The sequence below is a fragment of the Heliangelus exortis genome, chromosome 2 (assembly GCF_036169615.1).
Source record: "Heliangelus exortis chromosome 2, bHelExo1.hap1, whole genome shotgun sequence".
NCBI classification, from domain to species: Eukaryota; Metazoa; Chordata; class Aves; order Apodiformes; family Trochilidae; genus Heliangelus; species Heliangelus exortis.
The window spans coordinates 114,259,328-114,279,366 of NC_092423.1; the positions used below are offsets into that span (position 1 = coordinate 114,259,328).

At 35.8% G+C, this 20,039-nt stretch overlaps 1 protein-coding gene across 1 annotated transcript in view; it reads left to right on the forward strand.

The window, feature by feature from the left end:
• The window catches only part of RAB2A (RAB2A, member RAS oncogene family), a 46,213-nt gene that overhangs the window by 10,352 nt on the left and 15,822 nt on the right, over positions 1–20,039 (forward strand). Inside the window, exons 3-7 of the mRNA XM_071737610.1 lie at positions 518–589; positions 4,222–4,289; positions 14,509–14,591; positions 15,953–16,045; positions 19,511–19,622. Coding sequence (XP_071593711.1) covers positions 518–589; positions 4,222–4,289; positions 14,509–14,591; positions 15,953–16,045; positions 19,511–19,622 — 428 coding nt within the window. The remainder of the gene's footprint in view (positions 1–517; positions 590–4,221; positions 4,290–14,508; positions 14,592–15,952; positions 16,046–19,510; positions 19,623–20,039) is intronic.

Consider the following 20,039-nt stretch of genomic DNA (forward strand, 5'->3'; position numbering starts at 1 on the left):
GAAATAAGTTGTGCCAGTTCTGCTTGGTCTATTTTTTGGCCTATGGGGAACCAGTGGGCAGTAACATAGTGGTTGTGAGCAGCTGTAAATGTATTGAAGGGGATAGGTGGGAGTAAGGTGGTACTGAGGATCTAGTTAGCTTGGAAGAATGTTGTAAGTACTGAAGAGAAAGCAGCTATGGGTCTTCAGAAGCAGCAAGACCTATATTAGTTACTATGGAAAGAGGATGTGAAATGATATTTTGAAGGTCTGTTAGGAAACTTCTTTCTTCTTGGAGGCAGAGCTACTTTTTAAAAAGAAGAATTAATTTTTTTCATTTTTTAAAAATAATTGCCTTGACTTTAATTTTCTGGAACTGCTATGAAAAAGTTGCGTACACTTCAAAGTAGGTGCAACGTAGTATTTCAAGTTCTGCTAATTAATTTTAAACAATATATACCATTCACTTTAATTTCTGTTAGTTCATCAGAGATTTTTTTTTTAAAGTTTGCTTAAAACTTTTTTTTTTTTTTTTCAGGTGTTGGGAAATCATGTTTATTGTTACAGTTCACAGACAAGCGATTTCAACCAGTCCACGATCTCACTATCGGTACGTCTCTTTTGTTCCCCCCACAGTTCTGGTGGTTAAGAAGCTGGGGTACTTCAAGATGTACTTATCAGTTTGTGGTACTGTGATAGTGTAGGATTTGTGCTGGATCAAGTTAGCAGTGAATCTTCAGTTGATTAATTTTTCTTGGCTGATAAAGCCAAGTGAAGGCCTTTTTTCACACTAGAAAGGTACAATCTTAAAAACAGTTTATAGAAATCGTAGCCATAGTATCTCAGCTGTCTCCTCAGAAAAACTGAAAACTCAGCATGGAAACAGAATTGAGCAAGGTTGAAGTGCATTGATGGTGATGCAAATGACATTTTTTCTCTAGGGAGTGGAATATTAGTGTAGTCGCACAACCTGGAAGACACATTACAGATGAACTAAAGCAAAGTTAACCTTAAAGGTGAATAAACAGATTTGCAGTCTGAGAAGACTAAATTCTGGATAAAGAAGTACTAAAGAGTAAAGGTGTTCACTGTTTGGAAGGGACAGGTTTGAGTTTTTTTCTTCCTGACTCCTCAAGTGGATGTGGACCATTTGTTAGGTCTGATTTGATACTGATACTAGGAGAAACATATATTGCAACAAACAGAATTGCAACTGCTCTGCATCTGCTCTAACTCTAGCAAACTATACAAGTTTTTCTTTCCACATCCAAAGTACTGTGGGAATTAATTCTTCAGTGGGCAAGCTTAGTCTTCAGATCAGTTTCAATATTAAGTGTAACAGATGCTAACCTCTGATAAGGTTGCAGAACCTTTGAACTTCTTCATGTTATTTCAAGGCACACAGCAGCTCTGGTGATGAGCCTTGTACAACATGTATCCTCAGTCTCTATTTTTAGTTTGTGCCCTGGAATAGGTAGGCTCCCTGTGTTTTGGAGTACTGAAATAGATGCTCAGAATGTAAACAAGCACTCTTCTTGTAACAGAATGTATCGGGTGATTTAGTTGCAGCTTCCCGTTCTCTCAGACAGTCTTCCCACACCTTGTGTGTGACTGGATAATGTAATTGAAATTTTTAGGCAAACATCAGTTTTCAAATATTTCTGACATCATGATAGCAGATAGGCTGCCTCAATAAAGAGCCTAAGTTCTTTAGGAAGGCATGAGTTATTGCCATCTTTTTTTCTTTAGGCCTGCCAAATAAATGACACCTTATGCCTTTGGCAGCCCCGCCACATCAGCAAACTGATAGGCTGTGGGAAAGAGATTCATCTCAGCAGGTTGGTTGTAATTCCAGTTGTCTGCCTGGCATATAGCTGGCTGAAATCTGGGAACAGAAACCTCAGCTAGTGGGATGAGAAGCTGAGCCTAGATAGTAACATGAGAGATGTAGGAATGGAGCATGGGAAGCTGCTCAGAAAGGGGAAGAAGGGGCATAGGCTGGTAGCAGCCTTCTTTCACTGAAGTCATAGGGCATGTGTGTGTGTTTTGGCCAGGAGAATGCTTCTCCCAAGTACCCAAGCAGATATAGAAGGACAGAGATAACTAAAGAACTTAGGTTCAGAGTCATAGGAATGCTTATTCAGGACAAGATGAAATGGGTTACACTTCTAACTGATTATATTAAAACTTAGGTTGAATAAAAAGGCTCATGTTACATAGCCTAACTTTTTGATATAATACAATGGTTTTAGCCTATGGGAGTATAGATTCTATTCCTGCTGTGGGCAGTTCAGGAGAAGAGAAGGGAAACTGAAATAGGATATGTGCAAAAAAGACATTTCATTGGGAGTTGTGAAAAATTTGGCCCCAAATTCTAGTGTAACTAGCTTAAAATATTGTCTCAAAGATGTAAGAAATTAAGAGAGAAACTTTATGTCTAATGAAAACAAGATGGGGGGAAAATGTATGTGATTCTATGAATTCTATTTTTCTGTTTTCAGAGTTGTGCATGATTGTAGTACTGTACTCTAAAATTAAAGATTGCAACAACTATATCAAGTTATTTTCCATTTTGAAAGAAAGGAAGAAAGGCAGGTGGGACAAGCTGCATTGATGCAGCTGAGGGGGGTAAAAAAACCCCAATACTAACAAACATAAAAACCTGAAGAAACTCAAATCCCCACAAAAAGACAAACACAACAACAAAAAAACCCGGAACAAATACACATACAAAAACCCAACAGAAAAAAACAACACCACAATATTTGTAGGTAAATAGCAGTGAAAGAAAGCATTGTGAACATTCTTTTGGTTGTCTATTGTGCTTAGGAGATGCCTGAACATCTTCTATTCCATCTTCAAGAGAAAAAAAATTACCAACAATGTATGTTGTTTCAAATTCAGAATTTTTTATCAGCAGATATTTTTATGAACCACGTTAAATAGTCTTTTAATTTTTCCATGGGGCTGTATGTAGAAACTAAACATTTAGGATGGTTGTAGAATTTAAATTGGTGGCAAAGGATCTGCATTTTGAGATCAAGTAATGCATGCAGTGTTAACACCTTTAGTCCAGGGACCTTCCCCTGGTTTTGCAGTCAGCTGAGTCAGAGTATTGTCATTCAGCTGCTTCCTCCTCCTCGACCTCCTGTCTCATCCCATTCTTTCAGCTTGTTTGCATACAGTTTTTGCAGGTTATTTGGATGCTAAAGAGAATGCAGTGTTCTTTGGCTCACAGCTTTTATTTGGCTCAATATCCTTTTCAAGGGAGAGAGGTTCTTCCCTGTCCTTTTCCTCAAAAGTAATTTTGCAGAAACCAGTGCTTTCCCTCACAAATATTCCAAACAAGCTTTTGAAGACACATTTGGAATGCCTAATATCATTACTTCATAATAGGAAGACTTCAATCCAGATCTAGATGGTGACTAATTTTAGACAGAACTTAAAGTACTAGATATTTATTTTTGCTGAAATAATGGATATATGAAGCATAGATTAATGGCAACTTGATAGCCTTTAAGTACATCCACTATTGCTAGGCATATGTCAGGTTTTAAATACTATAGTAATAGCCTCAATTTATACTCCATTTACTGTTAATGATCTTAAAATTGCTTCAAAAGATTGTAGCAAAGGCTGAATTTTTTCTGAAATTGTTTTTGTTTATTTAAAACATTTGCCCCTCAGTTATTTCATTTGATCTTTAACTTAATAGAATTTTAGAAGCACTTGTTTTCATAAAGGTAGGTGAGTTTTAATTACTAGAGTAATAAATTTTATCTTTTTGAAGGTGACACGTGTGTGCTTGCTTAATAGAATATTTTGTTGATAAAGAATTATAGATTTAATTTCTTCTAAACTGGCTTCAGCAATCTTTTCTTACTTGAGTGTTAAAATAATTTGACTTGAATTTCCTGTTTGCATTCAAATGTACATCTGTTTCTCCCTCTGATCTAGAGCTACTAAATTGGTTGGAGAACTTTTTAGGAAATACCCCTTTGACACTTGCTCTGGTTAATGCATTTTCAAACTACTCAGAAATTAACAGTTTTCTTTCTTCTGGAAAACTCTTCAGCCTGTTCAGGCAGTCGGAAAATTAGCTAGAAGCAGTTTGTGAGAGAGATTATTTCCTCCAAGTGCAATGTTGAGTTAACTTAAGCTTATGTGTGTTCTTGCTTTCATACTACTTGACATTTTTCTTTCTGGTATATGCTAATGTAATCTTTTGTAAAATCTATTCAGGTGTAGAATTTGGGGCTCGAATGATAACTATTGATGGGAAACAGATAAAGCTTCAGATATGGGATACGGTAAGTAATAAATCGTATAAATTATTTAAATTTATGGCTCCACTAGTGCTCTCTTATTGTTCTGGTTAAGCTGTTTGTCATCAACACCTGTGTGAGACTGTACTTTGTCTGTCTTTGGTGTCTATGAAGATTAAAAATTTCCTTTTCTGTTGTGATGTAGTCTTAAAACAGTGCAAATTTCTGCTGCAACTTCTTTAAGTAACACTGTCAGTTTTGCAAGACTGGTATTTGTGCTGCCTCATATTTTTGTGAAAGTTTCCTATATTATTAAGAACTTATATTTCTCTAAGTAGTCTGTGTGTTCATGTAAGGTCTGGTTAACATAACATTTTGTTGGGAAATTTTTGTGTGCTTGCTTTAACCTAGAAAGAATTCTCTTGAGGAGCTGTTTGTATTTCCAACATAGAAGAAAAGGTACAGCTCACTGTTTTCATCAACCTAAGAACTCAGGTTCACTGTAATTGTGAAGATAGTTAAGACAATTAAGAAGGGAATGATGGTAAAAGCTTTGATTTTGAAAAAGGCTACCAAAAATCAGACTTCTCAAGGTTTCAGGTTAAGAAGATAGATTAGCAAACTCAGCTGTTCTCTTCTTGTGGCCACCTTACCATAGTGGTCAGCCTCAACGTCTACACTCGTGATGCAAAAGCTTCAAGATTCCTGTACTGATAGCCATGTCTTTCAGTTGTGCTTAACTATTCCCTAGGACAGGTTTTTCTGTTTCCTTTTCAAAATACATTTTAGGATACCTTTAGAAACAACTGATACATGAGCCATAGCCTAATTATGTGCTCTGCTTAGTATAAAAAAAAAATCGATGAAGGGAGATATATTCATATCTACATACATGCATGTGGATATAAAAATGTAAACAAATGCAATATTGTAGCTAACTTCATTGGTAAGATCCAAAGTTCCTTACTTATTTTCAAAATTCATCACTTGATGAAGAGATGAAGGCACTTCCTGTGCCTTCTTGGAAGTTCTGTGTGAAAAGATATAGAAGTATATCTTCAGATTTTGCTTACTTTGAGTGGTTTCTGTCCTGGGAATTTTTACTATTATAAATGTGGATTGCTCGCTACTGAGGTGTCTGATCCCTTTGAAGTTCAATAGACAAGGAAATCTCTGCATAAACATTAGCTGTAGAAGCAGATTTTTAGTATGTAGTGTGACTGTGAGAATGTATCTGTATTGGTCCTTGTTTTCTAAAATTGTGACAGATTCTCTATATGACAAAATTATTTATATTCCTACTGGTGCAGCCACTGTCTTACATTGGTTTTTGAACTTATTTCGTTAATGTGCTAGTATCTGCTTTGTGGATACAAGTGATCTTCAATGATTTTTGAGTAAATTATGTTTTTCTTAGTGCCTCTGATTCAGTAGCTCTTTGCAATCTGACTGCTTTCTTGAATGCTTGCAAAGTGTCTGGTAACAAAAGTTTCTGCAGAATTGCTTTTAGTAAGACTTACAAACCCCTTTTATGCAGGTTTTTTTATCTTGCTAGCTTCTTAAATATATCATGACTAAATTAAAGGTATTCACTTAAAGCTTTCAAATGCTGAATAGATGATACGTTTGTGTTGCAGTTAATTTATAAGCTGTAAGTAATGAATGACAGCATATTGACTGTAGTTAAAATTTTAACTGCGTACAATCTGATTTCTAAAACACACAATGTTTCTATTCCAATCAAATCTTGGTTTGTGAGTATATATAAATCCCACTGTCTCAGTTCTGAACTTGAGTGCAAAGGTTGAAGGAATAGCAAGATAAGAAATGTGATGAGGTAATTGTCAAGAGATGTTTTACTTACGATGGATAAGGTACACAAATATCCTAAGGTTTGTGTATTGTGTATCTGGGTGGATCATTTCCTGGATTTCTGTTTGCTGTTATTGGTGCTGTCTCCGTATTTAAGTTGTAACAATTCCTGTTTGATAAGAGTTGATTTTATACCTGTGGTTAAGGAAATATATGAAGTGTTTGTTTTCATAAACACTTTTGTGTTGCATCACAGCACCATCTCTTCTGTGATTTAGTGCTAGCTTTTATACCTGCTTTCAGTTCATCACTGAACACGAAACATCTTGAGCAGAAACATAAAAAGTGGAGAACTGGATAAAATTTGTTTTGACTGGCTAGCAACGAGTAAGGATTTACTTTCTTGAGAGAATCAAGCACTTGAGATTTTTCTTGCTAGTTATTTCTATGCAATGAGAATCAAACCCTTCAATTTAGATTTTTTTTGGCCCCGTATTTCTATATAACAATACCTAGTTTGTGTTGTCTTCAGCAGATCACTGCAGCTCCAGGGAAAGGTGTATCTTAATAATGGGAATATAAGGAAGCTGTAGTTCACTGCAGGAACGTTACAGGGGCAGCTGAAGCTAACACTGTTGCATGTCTGTGAGATCCATTTATGTGCATTTCTTATATCATAATTCAAGAATATTTGATTTTTCATTAGTGTCTTTGTTTGGATCTGTGTTACCAAAGTTAGCTCTGCCTGGTGTTCATGTAGGAGTACCCAAATTTAATTCCTTTTGGAATGGAAGGTATGCTCAAAGGATCCATGTATGCCCACTAGAAATTGTAGTCCAGCATTTGGTCCTGTGAGCTAGCAGTCTAGTGTGACTAGTCTGGTGAAAACAAAAGAAAACAAAAACAAAAAAAGCACCCCAAACCAACAGCAACAAAAAATTCCAACAGCTTAATTCCATGAAGGATATTCTGTGTGGCCCTTGCATACTTAATGTTAGGTGTTTCAGTCTTGGCTGTTCTGCTGATTGGAATATCTAAAGCAGCAAATAGCATGTTCCAGTTATTCTGCCTCAGCTGCAGGATGCTCCTGATATTTCCTAAGCTGGGCTCTGCAAGCTTGCTGCTCTGTGTGCTGTGGCACACCTATGTTATTGGATCTGGAAGTTCTTGGGTTTTACTTTTCCTTTTTGATCCATTTAGGTCAGTCAAGGGGAGTGCAGGCATTGGATCAAATTGTTCTTTGTCTTGCCTGTCTTTAGTCTCTAGATTTCCTTTCCTAAATCTTTAATCTTAGTAAGGGTTTTCTAGTTATCCAGGTGGATAGACTGAAAAATATTTGTCAAAATTAGTTTGTAATTGCCATCTATGTAAAATTAAGCTACCCTTTTGTGGAAGTGTGGTATTTGAGCTAGTGTCAGCTGCAAAAATAACTTCTAGGGAAGTAGGAGTGATACACAGAAGCTGGTAAGTATCAAAATGACTGTTCTGGGAGCTATTAAGCTGTGTGAGTTTAAACAAGCTGTGTAGATGACTTTTTGTTTGTTTTGTGGCAGTGTAACACTGAGAAATATTAAAAATTCTTCTCCTCAGAAAAACTTCATTGTTGTGGAGAGATACATGGCCTGTTACCAGGATGAGTCAGTAGCCTTCATTTTGTTGTTGAAGGGGATGTTCTGTATTGTATTGACTGTTACTAACAAGTCGTTGTTGATGAGCAAAAATAAGCAGCATTTGAAAGAGGGGAATTCAAGTTCTCTTAGATGCTGCGGGGGAAGAGATCACTGATGATACTAAATAATACTACTACTGTTTTCAAAATTAAACTTTTTCAAAATTAAACTTATATGAATTAGGTTTTTTCCTGTGTATTTAAATAAAATTTTTAATATCTACTTCTGCTTAATTTAATGGTAATATGTAATATAAAAATGTTTATTTGTGATTGCTTCTATAGCACTTTAAGTTTGCCTTAGACTGGTCTTGCTTGACTAAGAATAAATATCTGAAAAAATCTTTTTTATAAGCTAGTTTCAAGCAATTTATTGATTTTCATACAAGTGAGTTTTCAAATTGATAGTGTGTTCTAGTAGTTTGAAGCTTGCACAAAAAAGCATATTTGTGCAAAGAAGGTGTGATTGTTAAAGGTATGTCTCTTTTCCCTAAAACTACAGTGTAACTTGTGTCCACTTTCAGATATTCTGAACATACTAATCCTTCTTGGAAATTCAGTTGTTTCTCATGTACTTGCAAACATTTTGGATCTAGTAGACAAAGTAAAATTCCGAATATTCAATAAGTGAACATTCATTTCATCTTAGGGACACTGACTATTGCTAGGATGGGGCACTCACTCCTTAGGGTTCTATACAAATTTTCTACTTCATTGTATTTTCTACTTCAGAAAAAAGTAGAAAAGCAGTCAGCATATTTTTATGTTTGTGAGCAGCTGGTGAATTCTTCCACTGAATTTTTACTTACTTGACATCCTTAACTATTGTACTTGCAAAAAAGTGGCTACATCTGACAGCACAAATTAGGAGTACTCAGTACTCATGGCCCTCTGTTTTACTGCTATGAAGTAATAATCAAGAACTTAAATGGGATCCATAGTCCACGGACAGTTTGCTTCTATGTAGGAGCATTAACTTTTCTAGATTCATGGATCAGGGAGGAATTTGTTGATTTAATAGTTAGTCCTTTTATTATGCAGTTTTTGTGATAGGACCATCATCTGAACTTCAGTACCAGTAGCTGAATTATTGTTCACATCCATGATGGTACTTTAGGGAGCTAAGGTAACCTGATGCACCTTCCAGCCTACTGGTCATAAACCTTTGTCTGTCATGTACTTAAATATATCTAGTTATTGAAATACTTTATTATTTATTTTCTGACTGGTCAATGATTTCTTGTCAGTTTATCTGTGACTTTCAACAATAATAGAGCAAGCTCTTGCTGAGGATAAGACCTTGGAGGGAAGGATAGTAAATCACTTCTTTTTGTCTCTGATGGAACTCCCATTTTAGTGAAGGTAGCTACTTAAAATCTAAAGGTTTCAAATATATTTATAAACTGTAATAAATCATAAGAATACTTCTAATAATGAAGGGCTAAAGCTTTCTATTTCTGTGATGTGCTGGGAATTGGTTTGGGTGTCTAAATGGCATGCATTCAACAACATCAGTAGAAAAGGCATGTGTATAGATGATCTGTATTTAGACAAATGTACAGTTTCACCGTGGGGATCTTGGAACATCAGTTCACATTAGGATGCTGACAGTTATTTTGAAGAAACATGTAACATAAATTCTGACACTTTCTTAAATTGTTATGGATTTCTTGTTGTAATGTCTTTAGGATGGTTCTTTGTGAATGTTTTTTCTGGGAAGCTCTAGGTCTTTTTGTTTTTATACTACTTTTGTGTGGATTCTTTGTATTGCATGCTAGTAAATCAACTGAAAATTCTTTTAATTTTGGAGTAGAGACTTGACTGCAAGAAAGGTTAATTTATTTGTATAAACAAGTTGCCATGTACGTAAAAGGCTGTTAATTTATTTTTAACTTTCAAAACTACGTTCAAAGGTATGTATTGCTCCTCCCTTTCTGGAACATTTTGTTCCAGGGATCAACTTTGTGGAGTAGTTCCCAACTGGCAGTTGTCAGAGGTAGTGTGGCACTTGTGCAAGTTGGTTGTTTCTTACATGTCCTTTTTAGTTTAAGTTTACAGCTCACAAAAGGGTAAACAAGTTCAAATGAGTGTTCTGTCCCATGGTTTGAATATGCCACGTGTGTATGCCCCTTTTAAAAGTGAAGAAGTTTAGAGCTGCTAGCTGTGGTGCTTTGTGCTTTCTTATCTTTCATGTAGATTTATACCATAAAGTTTTCCTCCTGTTGGTCAGCTTGAATGTATCCATTCTGCTGGGATGTATTCAGATAACTTGGTCCTTGAAGACAAACTTTCCAAGTTTTTCAGCACTAAGAACAGAGAATTCAGTAAAATTAATGGAGTGTTTCCTAGGGGGATGAGCTGTTGTGGATAGTGTTTCATTATCTACTTTCTTGTACTGCCTCTTGGGGCTTCTTTTTTTTTTTCCCCCTTAGTTTATAGATTCAAAACACTGAGTCTTTCCTCAGCTGTGCCACAGGTACTGTGTCAGTGGTAACACAGTTACATAACTGTTCTGAAAACTTCACTGCAGGCCCTCTCTCTTTGTATATTAGTGACCTAAGAGGATTGATAATGCTTCATATTCTGTTTACATCACTACTTTGAAATTGCATTTTGGTGTCTATACTGAGGTACATTTAGAGAAGTGCATGGGATATATGTTTGTGCAGTTCTACAGTTCAAACAGGGGTGAAGACTTTTTGTACTGTTTTGAAGACTTGGAGCTCCTAGAGCTATTAAATAAGTTTTGTATCTTAAATGCTGTTTTTGTTAAGCAGTATGATACAAACTGTGGAAGTTTGCAGTCCAGAAAACAGCCAAAAAAAATGTTACTTAATATTTGCAACATCACTTGTTTATCAGAGGCCCATGTGTTTTCACGGTTAGTGAACCACTGGCATCAGAATTAATGGTTCTTTTCTCTGAAGAGGGAGGATGCATGCTCAGGCACGTTCAGTATGCATTCATTGGTTCCTCTAGTCAACCTTGTCTGAGCTAGATTTGCTACAAGTAAAATAGCTGTCATGAACTATCTGTTACCAAAAACATCTTTCACCTTCCCACTCCCACTGCAGTGTAGTTGAAAGTGGATATAACATCTTTGTTGGGGACATGGACAGTAGGATTGACTGCTGCACCCTTAGCAGTTTTGGTGATGACACCAAGCTGTGTGATGTGGTAAACATGCTGGAGGGAAAGGACAGGCTTGAGAGATGGGCCCATGCCAACTTCTGGCTTTATTAAACTTCACATGCAAGGTCCTGCATGTGGGTTGGGGCAATCCCAAGCACAAATACAGGCTAAGCAGAAAGAAACAGAAAGAGAGCAGCCCTGAGAAGAAGGACTTGGTGGTGTTGGTTGATGAGAAGCTCAACATGTGTGAAGCCAGCAGTGTGAGCTTGCAGCCCAGAAAGCCAAAACCACGTTCTGGGCAGCATCAAGAGAAGCATGGCTAGGAGGTCAAGGGAGGTAATTCTTCCCCTATACCTCCACTCTTGTGAGCCCCCCCCTGTAGTACTGTGTCCAGTTCTGGGGCCCCCAACATAAGAAAGGCATGGAGCTGTTGGTGCAGGTCCAGAGGAGGGTCTCACAGATGATCAGAGGGCTGGAGCAGCTCTCCTGTGAAGATGGGATGAGAGAGTTGTGGCTGTTCAGCCTGGAGAAGAGAAGGCTCTGGGAACACCTTATATTGACCTTCCAGTACCCAGAGGGGGCCTATAGGAAAGCTAGGGAGGGACTTTTTACAAGGGCATGTTGTGGTATAATGTTTTGAATCTGAAAGAGGGTAGACTTAAATATTAGGAAGAAATTCTTCACTATTGGGAGTGGGGAGACACTCAAACAGGTTGTCCAGAGAGGTTGTGGATGCCCCCACCCTTGGAAGTATCCAAGGTCAGGTTGGATGAAGCTTCAAGCATCCCCCTGGCAGGGGTGCTGGAACTTAAATGGTATTTAAGGTCCCTTCCAACCCAGACTGTTCTGATTCTATAACCAGGGGTTGCCTTGGAGCAAAGGCTTGTGTTGCCTGTACTAGATGTAATAAGACCTTGGAAAATATCCCATTTAACATTCTTTTAGTGGCTATTGTCACTACTGTTTCACACACACACACGCTGGGCACCAGCAAACATTGCCCAGACAAATTGTTGAGGCTTGGAGATGACTTCCAGAGCCAGCTTCCCAACTCAACCATTCTGTGATTATATGAAAAAATCTTTTTAATATGGAAGAGTTTAAAAAAAAAAGAAGTGCTGGATTTTACAGGAACATGGAATAGTAAGAACTGTGTTGATTCCACTTAAGATAAAGAGCTTTTTGCTGATATCAGGGCTGGTTTTAATTTATACTGAGCTTCCATAATGCTGCTTCTGTCTGTTATTCTTCAATAGCAAGCAGATAAACTTGGGTTGTCAGATGAAGTCTGATAAAATACAATTACAGCACGCTTTTTCTTTTTTAATAATTTTTGGCTAGTAGCCTACACTTTCTTTAGTTTTGGAGTCTTTGAAATAGCTTGTACCCGCCTGGGACAAAAGAAAAAAAGCAGGGAGGAGGAGGCAGCAGAGAGCAAATTGAGAGATGAAAACTGCTTAAACTAACAGTGATACCAAAAAAGTTGTGGAGTATATTCTACATGCCTAGCTCTACTATATTGACCCAAATCTTTCACGCAGAATGATTCTGTTAAGACAGTAAATTATATATTCTTTCTTATTTATGATATATTCCTTATTATTTTGTATATAATATAAAAATACATATTCTATAAACATAAGTATTGTGGAGTTTGTTTACAGATGCTTCTTCACAGAAGCTTTACAAATTGCTTTACAGTTTTCTTCTGTTTGGCATGAAAGGGAATTCAGTTTGTGTTGTCTTTTGATACATGTAAGCACATTCGTTATTGCTATAGGGAAGATTGTATCTTCTTTGGAAAAGAAGGGGTAACATTTTTCCCACTCTTCAGGATGCAATGATACTTTAATTTCCTCATGGGTACCTGAGACAATTAAAATGCTAGGATTTTCAGTATTTAGATACCAATCTTTTTTAAGTAAGTTATTCTTGTAGGAACTTAACATTTCTTACATTCTTGTAAGATTTTCTACAACCTCTGACAATCTTGGCTGACAATGTGGTTGACTTACCACTTCATGTATGATTTTAGACAATACATGGAATACACTGCTAACAGTAACTTCTCTAGTTAGGAAGAAAAGGTTTTGTGCATCTACAATGCACTTGAGGTAGTCACCACATGAAGAAAATGTTGCTGGAGCTTCTGGATAGACAGCCAAGTATTGCACTAAAAACTTGGGTTTTTTACTGTTCCTTGGTGCATTGTAGCAGGTTGTATGGTTTTGTTACCTCAGCTTACATAAAGGTGTATGCTAGAGTATTCTAATAGTGTTGAAATTTTTAAATATGTTGTCTGTTGTAACATTTTCTACTGGAACTGGCTAGGATAAAGTGTTTTCTTAAACTGAAGTAACTGATTATTCTGGAAGATAGGGATGCTTTTTGAAGACTGACCATGTAGTAACTTTTGCCACTGTTCTTGCTCAGTGGTAGAATCTAGATCAAGTTCTCCTTGAATTCAAGATGTTATATTAAGAAAAGCACAGTAACTATGAGAAGAGAAATTTTTCTGTATATGAATTTCGTGGCAGGGCTGAGGGGCAGCTTGGATTTGGTAAAGATTTCATTGATGTTTTTCATGGTTTAAAATAAGGGTATTTTCCTGTAGTTCTGCTAATAACTGTCTTATGCTTATAAGGTTTTTTTCAGCATTAATATTAATATTTCTTAATCATGTTCTATGTTTTAATCATGCTAATGCTTCTGTTACTAAATATTAAAGAAATGCTTCTTCTAAAGTTTGTCATGTGTTAGCACTTGTTATAAACATGAGTGTGGGGAGCACAAGGTCTGCAACTGAATATTTTTTCATGACTTTATTTTTTTGAGCAGTGTGTTGTTTCAAGTGCTGAGATTTTTACAGAATACTTTTCTGTGAGAGCTATCTAATTTATAAAGGATCTCTGAAGTTTTTCACCAGTGCATATGAAGATGACTCTTGCATCCTGTAGCTGTTTGACGAGCCATATTTATCAAGTACAGAAGCAACTGGTTATCTGTGGGGCAGAATGGTATAAAATTGAATTCAGAACCATTTTCTGTTTTTTCATAATAAAATGATTACCACAAGAATTCCATCTGAGGACTGTTGAAAGCTGGCTGCAGTTTATGATATAACGGATAAAATCTGCATCCTTGGCCTTCCAACAACCTTTACACCAGCAGATGGTGGGCGTAAAGATGTCATTCATCATTTATTTACAATGGGCTTTATTTATTCTAGTGTCAACAGCTGCCCCAGGGAGCGGGTTATTGAATTCAAATGTGAAGCTCTGGGTTATTTGCTTCCTTTCAAATTTGTCTTCAGAGCTTAGTTGCTAGGAGTCCATTCTGTGCTCTAATAATGATTCATGTATTGTGAAGCCATTCAGTAAATTGGGTTGTCAGGGATTGCCAAAAAAGGTTTAGAGGTCTTGTTCCAATTTTTTTTCTTTTTAAACAGCACTGTGCTGTAGTTGGTGTCTTCTCCTTATGTACATGCTCTTCTCTTGCTAGAGTTAGAGACTTTGTCCCAAATTATTCCCCTTTCTAATGTCCCATCCTCTCAAAAGTAGAATTCTATGATTCCGTGATGCTAAATGTGTTGTTTTCAGCCCCCAAAAAATAAATTTGAGATGTGAAATAATGAAACTTTGTCTTCTACAGGCAGGACAGGAGTCCTTCCGTTCCATCACAAGGTCATACTACAGAGGGGCAGCAGGGGCTTTACTAGTGTATGACATTACAAGGTGAGAATGCTCAGGATTTGAAACTAGATTAAACTTATATGTCTTTGTAGAGTTGTGCTACGGTATATACAAGTTTTAAAATGTCTAATTTAGTTTGTCTTTTTGTATAGATATTTGTAATCTGGTGTTTGCCAACTTCCCTTAAATGCTCAAAATCAGGATATAGCCCATGTAACCTGTATACTTCAGGTTTTCTCTGTAGTGTTTGGGAAAAAGTATATATAAAGTTTTAGGAAGAATGAAACAAAGTACTTTCATAAACTATTTGACCATGAACCTCTGGATTACCTTTATTGAGTAAGACCATAAAATATTTTGTTGATCTCCTTTTAGTGTTTTTATTACCATGAGCTATAATTTTTCTCTAATTATAGGAGTTTTTTTACTGAAGTGCTATTCTGCAAAGGAGTGAAATAGTAAAACATCAAAGTTTGGTTACATATAAATACCAGGAAGTTTCTACCATTGCAGTATTTTATGAGGTTGGGAAAATACAGGTCTTAGTGTGGCTTTTTTTAGCAGCTGTTTAGAAGTGACTAAGATTTTCCTGCTGCATTGAATACTGTTTCTATAGAAATAGTTATCTGCAAAACTGTGAGTATTGTGACTGGTTTATGAAACTGTTCAGGCTCCAAAATCCTATTGGGGTGTGTGGTTTCCTTTGTGCCTCTTGGATCTCGTTGCTGAATTAAGCAACAATTTTTCCTTGAGGTTTCCTTGACATTTTTCCTTTTGTTTCCTGTTAAGTATCAGGAAGCAACGTACTCCTTCCAGTGGATTTCCAGCAAAGGAATTGTATTTTGGTTTTTTCACTCTTGTGTAGTCTTAAGCACACTTCACAAATGTGTGATTTAATATTTAGTGAACGCTCTCTGTAAAATCTGTAACGTTGGATATCTATGTACCTTACTTTGAAAGACTTTGCTGATAAATTCACTGTTCAGTTTATAACCTCCCAGAATTATTGTCAACCATTTTCTGCCTTCAGTAGAATAAATATTACTTTATGACAAGATGATTCCTTATCCTTTTGTTTGAATTGGTTGAAGCTATTACCAACTTTTAAAATTCTGTTCAGCAGACTTTATATGTAACTGCAGATTATTACAGCTATGAGAATCCTCTTTACTCTTTGTAGCAAACATGTTTTCAGTTACTTTTTAGGTGAAGTTCTTTAAAGTTTCTTGTTTATTAAATTTTTGTTTGCCTATTTTCCCTCTCACAGAGGGATTACTAGCTTTTATCCCTGGAGCATGTGTATTAATAAATAAGTTGGTTGCTCAAGTAGAGAAGCTGGCTAACTGAAGGGAAAGAAGTTCATTGGAATCCTGCTTTTAAAATATTTTCTCTTCCATATTTAGGAGGGACACTTTCAACCACTTGACGACTTGGTTAGAAGATGCTCGTCAGCATTCCAATTCCAACATGGTTATAATGCTTATTGGAAATAAAAGGTAAAAATTAACCAGTTAAGAATTTGTATTACATTTTTGTTTCACCTTTTGTGTTTTTTCATTTGTAGGCAGTATGTGAACCTTACATTTATTCAATGGACATAATTATATGGTGAATCCTAAACCTTTCCTTTCCTAATTAGACTAATGCCATGCGCAGCATATGTGGATCAACTACCTTCTGTTCCAAGTAGCTTTTTTAAGAAGTAATTTTAAAAGGATTGACTGCAAATGCCTGAAGTCATGGATTATATGAATTATTTTCCTTGTTGCATTTTTTTCTTACACCTGGCATCATCATTTAGAAGCACCTTGATCTCTCCCTTTTGAAGAGAGTATGACTTCTAATTTTAGGTGTTCCAAGGTGCTTTATTTCTTGGTTAAGAATCACAGTGGAAAAAGTGACATTTAAAGAGTCCCATGCTGCAATATTCCCTTTAAAATCTCTTCTCACATATAAAGAGTGCATCCCTCAATCATTATACAAGGTGTTTGTGAATTCTATGTTTCTTCATATTCTGTATGTTTTATCTGGGGTCAAGGGTAGAGAATGCTTTTTTCACCATTTCCTGGTGAATCCAGATTGCTCTTAGCCATTGGATTTAGAAAATACAACTAACAATTTTTGTTAGTGTGTTACCCAGTTTGTAAACAATTATTTAGTTCATGTTCTCATCAGCTGGCCTGTCCAGGGTTCTAAAATGAATCCCTGTTGTTACTAAGACTTTGATTTGTGTTGAAGGTTTTTATAAAAGCACACCAGTGGGTACATTAAGTTTTTCTGTAATTTTTCTTGTTATTGATCCAGTGAGCTGTAGCATAGTGTCTATTTTTTTTTTCTGGATGTAGGGCTTTTCAAAATATCAAAAGCATCATCTCAGAATTTAGTAACCCATTAATTATGGGTCTTTACCTAATTGACCTTAACTTCTCTCTATGCCTCAGTAATTCTTGAAGATAAAGATGCCATTTGAAATAATGGTGTGTATACTTGTCCCTTCCATTTTCTTCCCTCTTCCCCCTCCCCCCTTCTACCTCCCCTTGAAAAACATTTTAAGCATTAAATAAATTGTGAAGCCTCTCCATGTTTTTTTAACTACTCAGGAAAATTACTACCCATGTTTCTTTAATATGGTAAGCATAGTCTTCAAAAATTAACATAAATATGTAATCTTCTTTATTAAATGAAGCCTTTATTTAAAAAAAAAAACCCACGATGTCTATGACCAACTGCTTTTATGCCTATGTAAGTAAAATGTGTGGCACTGAAACAATGAAGTGTACTGTTTACTTGAGGAAAGTATTACATAAGTTTGTATACTTAGTTGACATCTGTTGCTGTTCCTCATAATTCTTAGCTGCTAAACTAAATTTTTGTCTTATGTTCTGTTTTATGCACACTGTGCCATATGGGTGGCCATTATACTATGCTACTTGCAGCTAGCTCAGTAATTTGCAGTTACAATTAGGTTTTATTCAAATACAGTATTTTAAGTCATAGATTAAGGTGCCACATGAAGTAAAAGTTCTTAAAGAAGCTTTTTTAAGGGGATTATTTTCAATACTCAAAGAGGAAGAAGGGAAGAAAACTCCTCCAATTATGTTACGTTGTTCTGAAAGTGTGTTATGGGGGTTTTTGTGGTAGGACATACTAGTAGAGAAGAACATGTATACTAGCATAATATTTTTGAAGGAATAAACTGTGTTATTATGAGTTGCAGAAGTGCACTTGATATATGTTTGTAGTAATGACTTTTATTGCTGGATTTGAAGAGTGTTGAGAATTTAATCTGAATTATAATAGCTTTTTTTGAAAACATTACAAATACTAGTGTTAAAACATGACAAATACTTAATCTTCTTTCCAGAACAAAACATAGCTATTTTGATCTAGTAAGACCAAATGCTTCGAATTATTGGAATGGAGAGAGGAAGACAACTGTGGTTAGTAGAAGCAGTTAAAGCTCTTTTAAGAATACATTTAGATACCCATAGTGAGTTTTGACTGGGTTATCATGGCAGTTTTTGATGCAGTTGCACTGTTTCAAGTCAAGAGTTTTTTCTCTTCTATCATGGAAGTAACACTGTAGTTTAACTAAGATATTTCCCAGGGCAGCATGGCGGTAGCAAATAAAGACATTGCTCAAATGGAAAAATACAGTGTCAGGTATTTCAGGGCCCTAAGAATTAACACCTTGGAAAGATATCTTAAGCCTGAGACTGAGATACTGGAACACTTACTTATAATGAACATCAACGTTAAAATAGTTCTGAGAATACATTTCTTGTATCCTTATCTTCAAATGCTCCATGTTTAAATGATGCACTGAATTATTTTGACTTCTAACTCATCTGAGCTAGCACATAGTTGCAAAAATAACCAAAAACCTACTTTGCTGCAAAATAGATGCCACAGTGAGTATTGTTTATTTTTAATACATATGTAGTTACAAGGATGGTAGCGCTGAATCCCAGTATGGTACATCTTACTGATATTCTGGCTGCACATTAAGCCTGTTTGCATGGTGTTTACTTTAAAAATGTGTGTCTGAGCAGATGTTTTTACATGCACAATTTAAACAAAATTTTATTTAATTGTTGAAATTATTATTTAATATGTAAATGTAGCATTGTTATTGCTCAGTATGCAATATGCTTACAAGGGACAGAAACTGTGTACAACTTGCTCTTACAGAAGCTTTAAGAAGGATCAGTGAAATACTTACATGTCTACATGACTTAGAGAAGCAGATTTGTCTTTAGTTGTCCAGTCCAAGAAGGGGTTTTTTCTGTTGTTTTTGTGCAGTGCTTAACTCCCATCTAAACTGCTTGGAAAGCATTAAACAAGAAATTGAGTTACAGTCACTTCAAATTTTTGTGCTGTTAGAGGGCCAAACCTGGAGTTTCAAAACATAAATGCTAGCTTGTTAGGACAGAATAGCTAATGTAGTTAAAAATAATTTGGTTTTGCTTTTAAGTCTTATTATCAGAACAACTATTGGCTGCATGAAGTTTTTGTGACTGAATAGAAAAAAAAAAGGTTTTAAATGTTTTTTTAATGTCGCTAAGAATTCTTTCATAAAACTCATCAATTCATCTTTACAATGTGGATTGGTAGATAACATTGTACTAGAAAAGACTAGTATTAACCTAAAATGACAATGTCTAAAGCTAGCATCCAAGGATTAGCTATATAAAAACACATCTTGTTGAAATTCATATTTGATGAATTCTCTGAAATTTGTCAGTTGATATTGATAGCTCAGGCAAGTGTGATGCTTGTGGCTTCTCCATACATTTTAAGAATGACACTTCCAGTAGTTATACTTTATGTAAGGGCTTGAATAGTTATTCATGTGTACCCAACTTCTAATGGGGACTCTAGGCTTTTCAGAACATCTCTGAAGAATAATATTTATGTGTACAGTATAGACTATGAAACTAACTTATTTGTTTCCATCTTAGTGATTTAGAATCTAGACGAGAAGTCAAGAAAGAGGAAGGTGAAGCATTTGCACGAGAGCATGGACTTATCTTTATGGAGACATCTGCCAAAACTGCTTCCAACGTAGAGGAGGTAACTACCAAACAATATTATTTTAGTAAAACAGTAGTTTTGACTTGCATTTTGTTACTTGTACAGATACTGTTCCTTTAGGTTCTGGATTTACATTATGAAAATTTACATTATGATAATTTACACTATGAAAAAGGCAATGTCTATATTGTATCTGACTGCCTAGTACTAATCATATTGTTTAAAGTCTGGTAGTTAATATAGCTGCTCTTTTCTTTAAAAATATTTAGTCATGGATTAAGTGGATGCTTCTGTCTGCCCTGAAATCTAAAAAGTAAGACTACAATAGATTTGGTAGTCCAAACCAAGCCAAGCTATTGGTATCCTTGGCAGATGTCAATCTCACCTATTTTAAAGATCCCTGTTTTTTCACAAGCTCATCAAAACAATCTATTATGTCGCTTTGGTATTTGTATT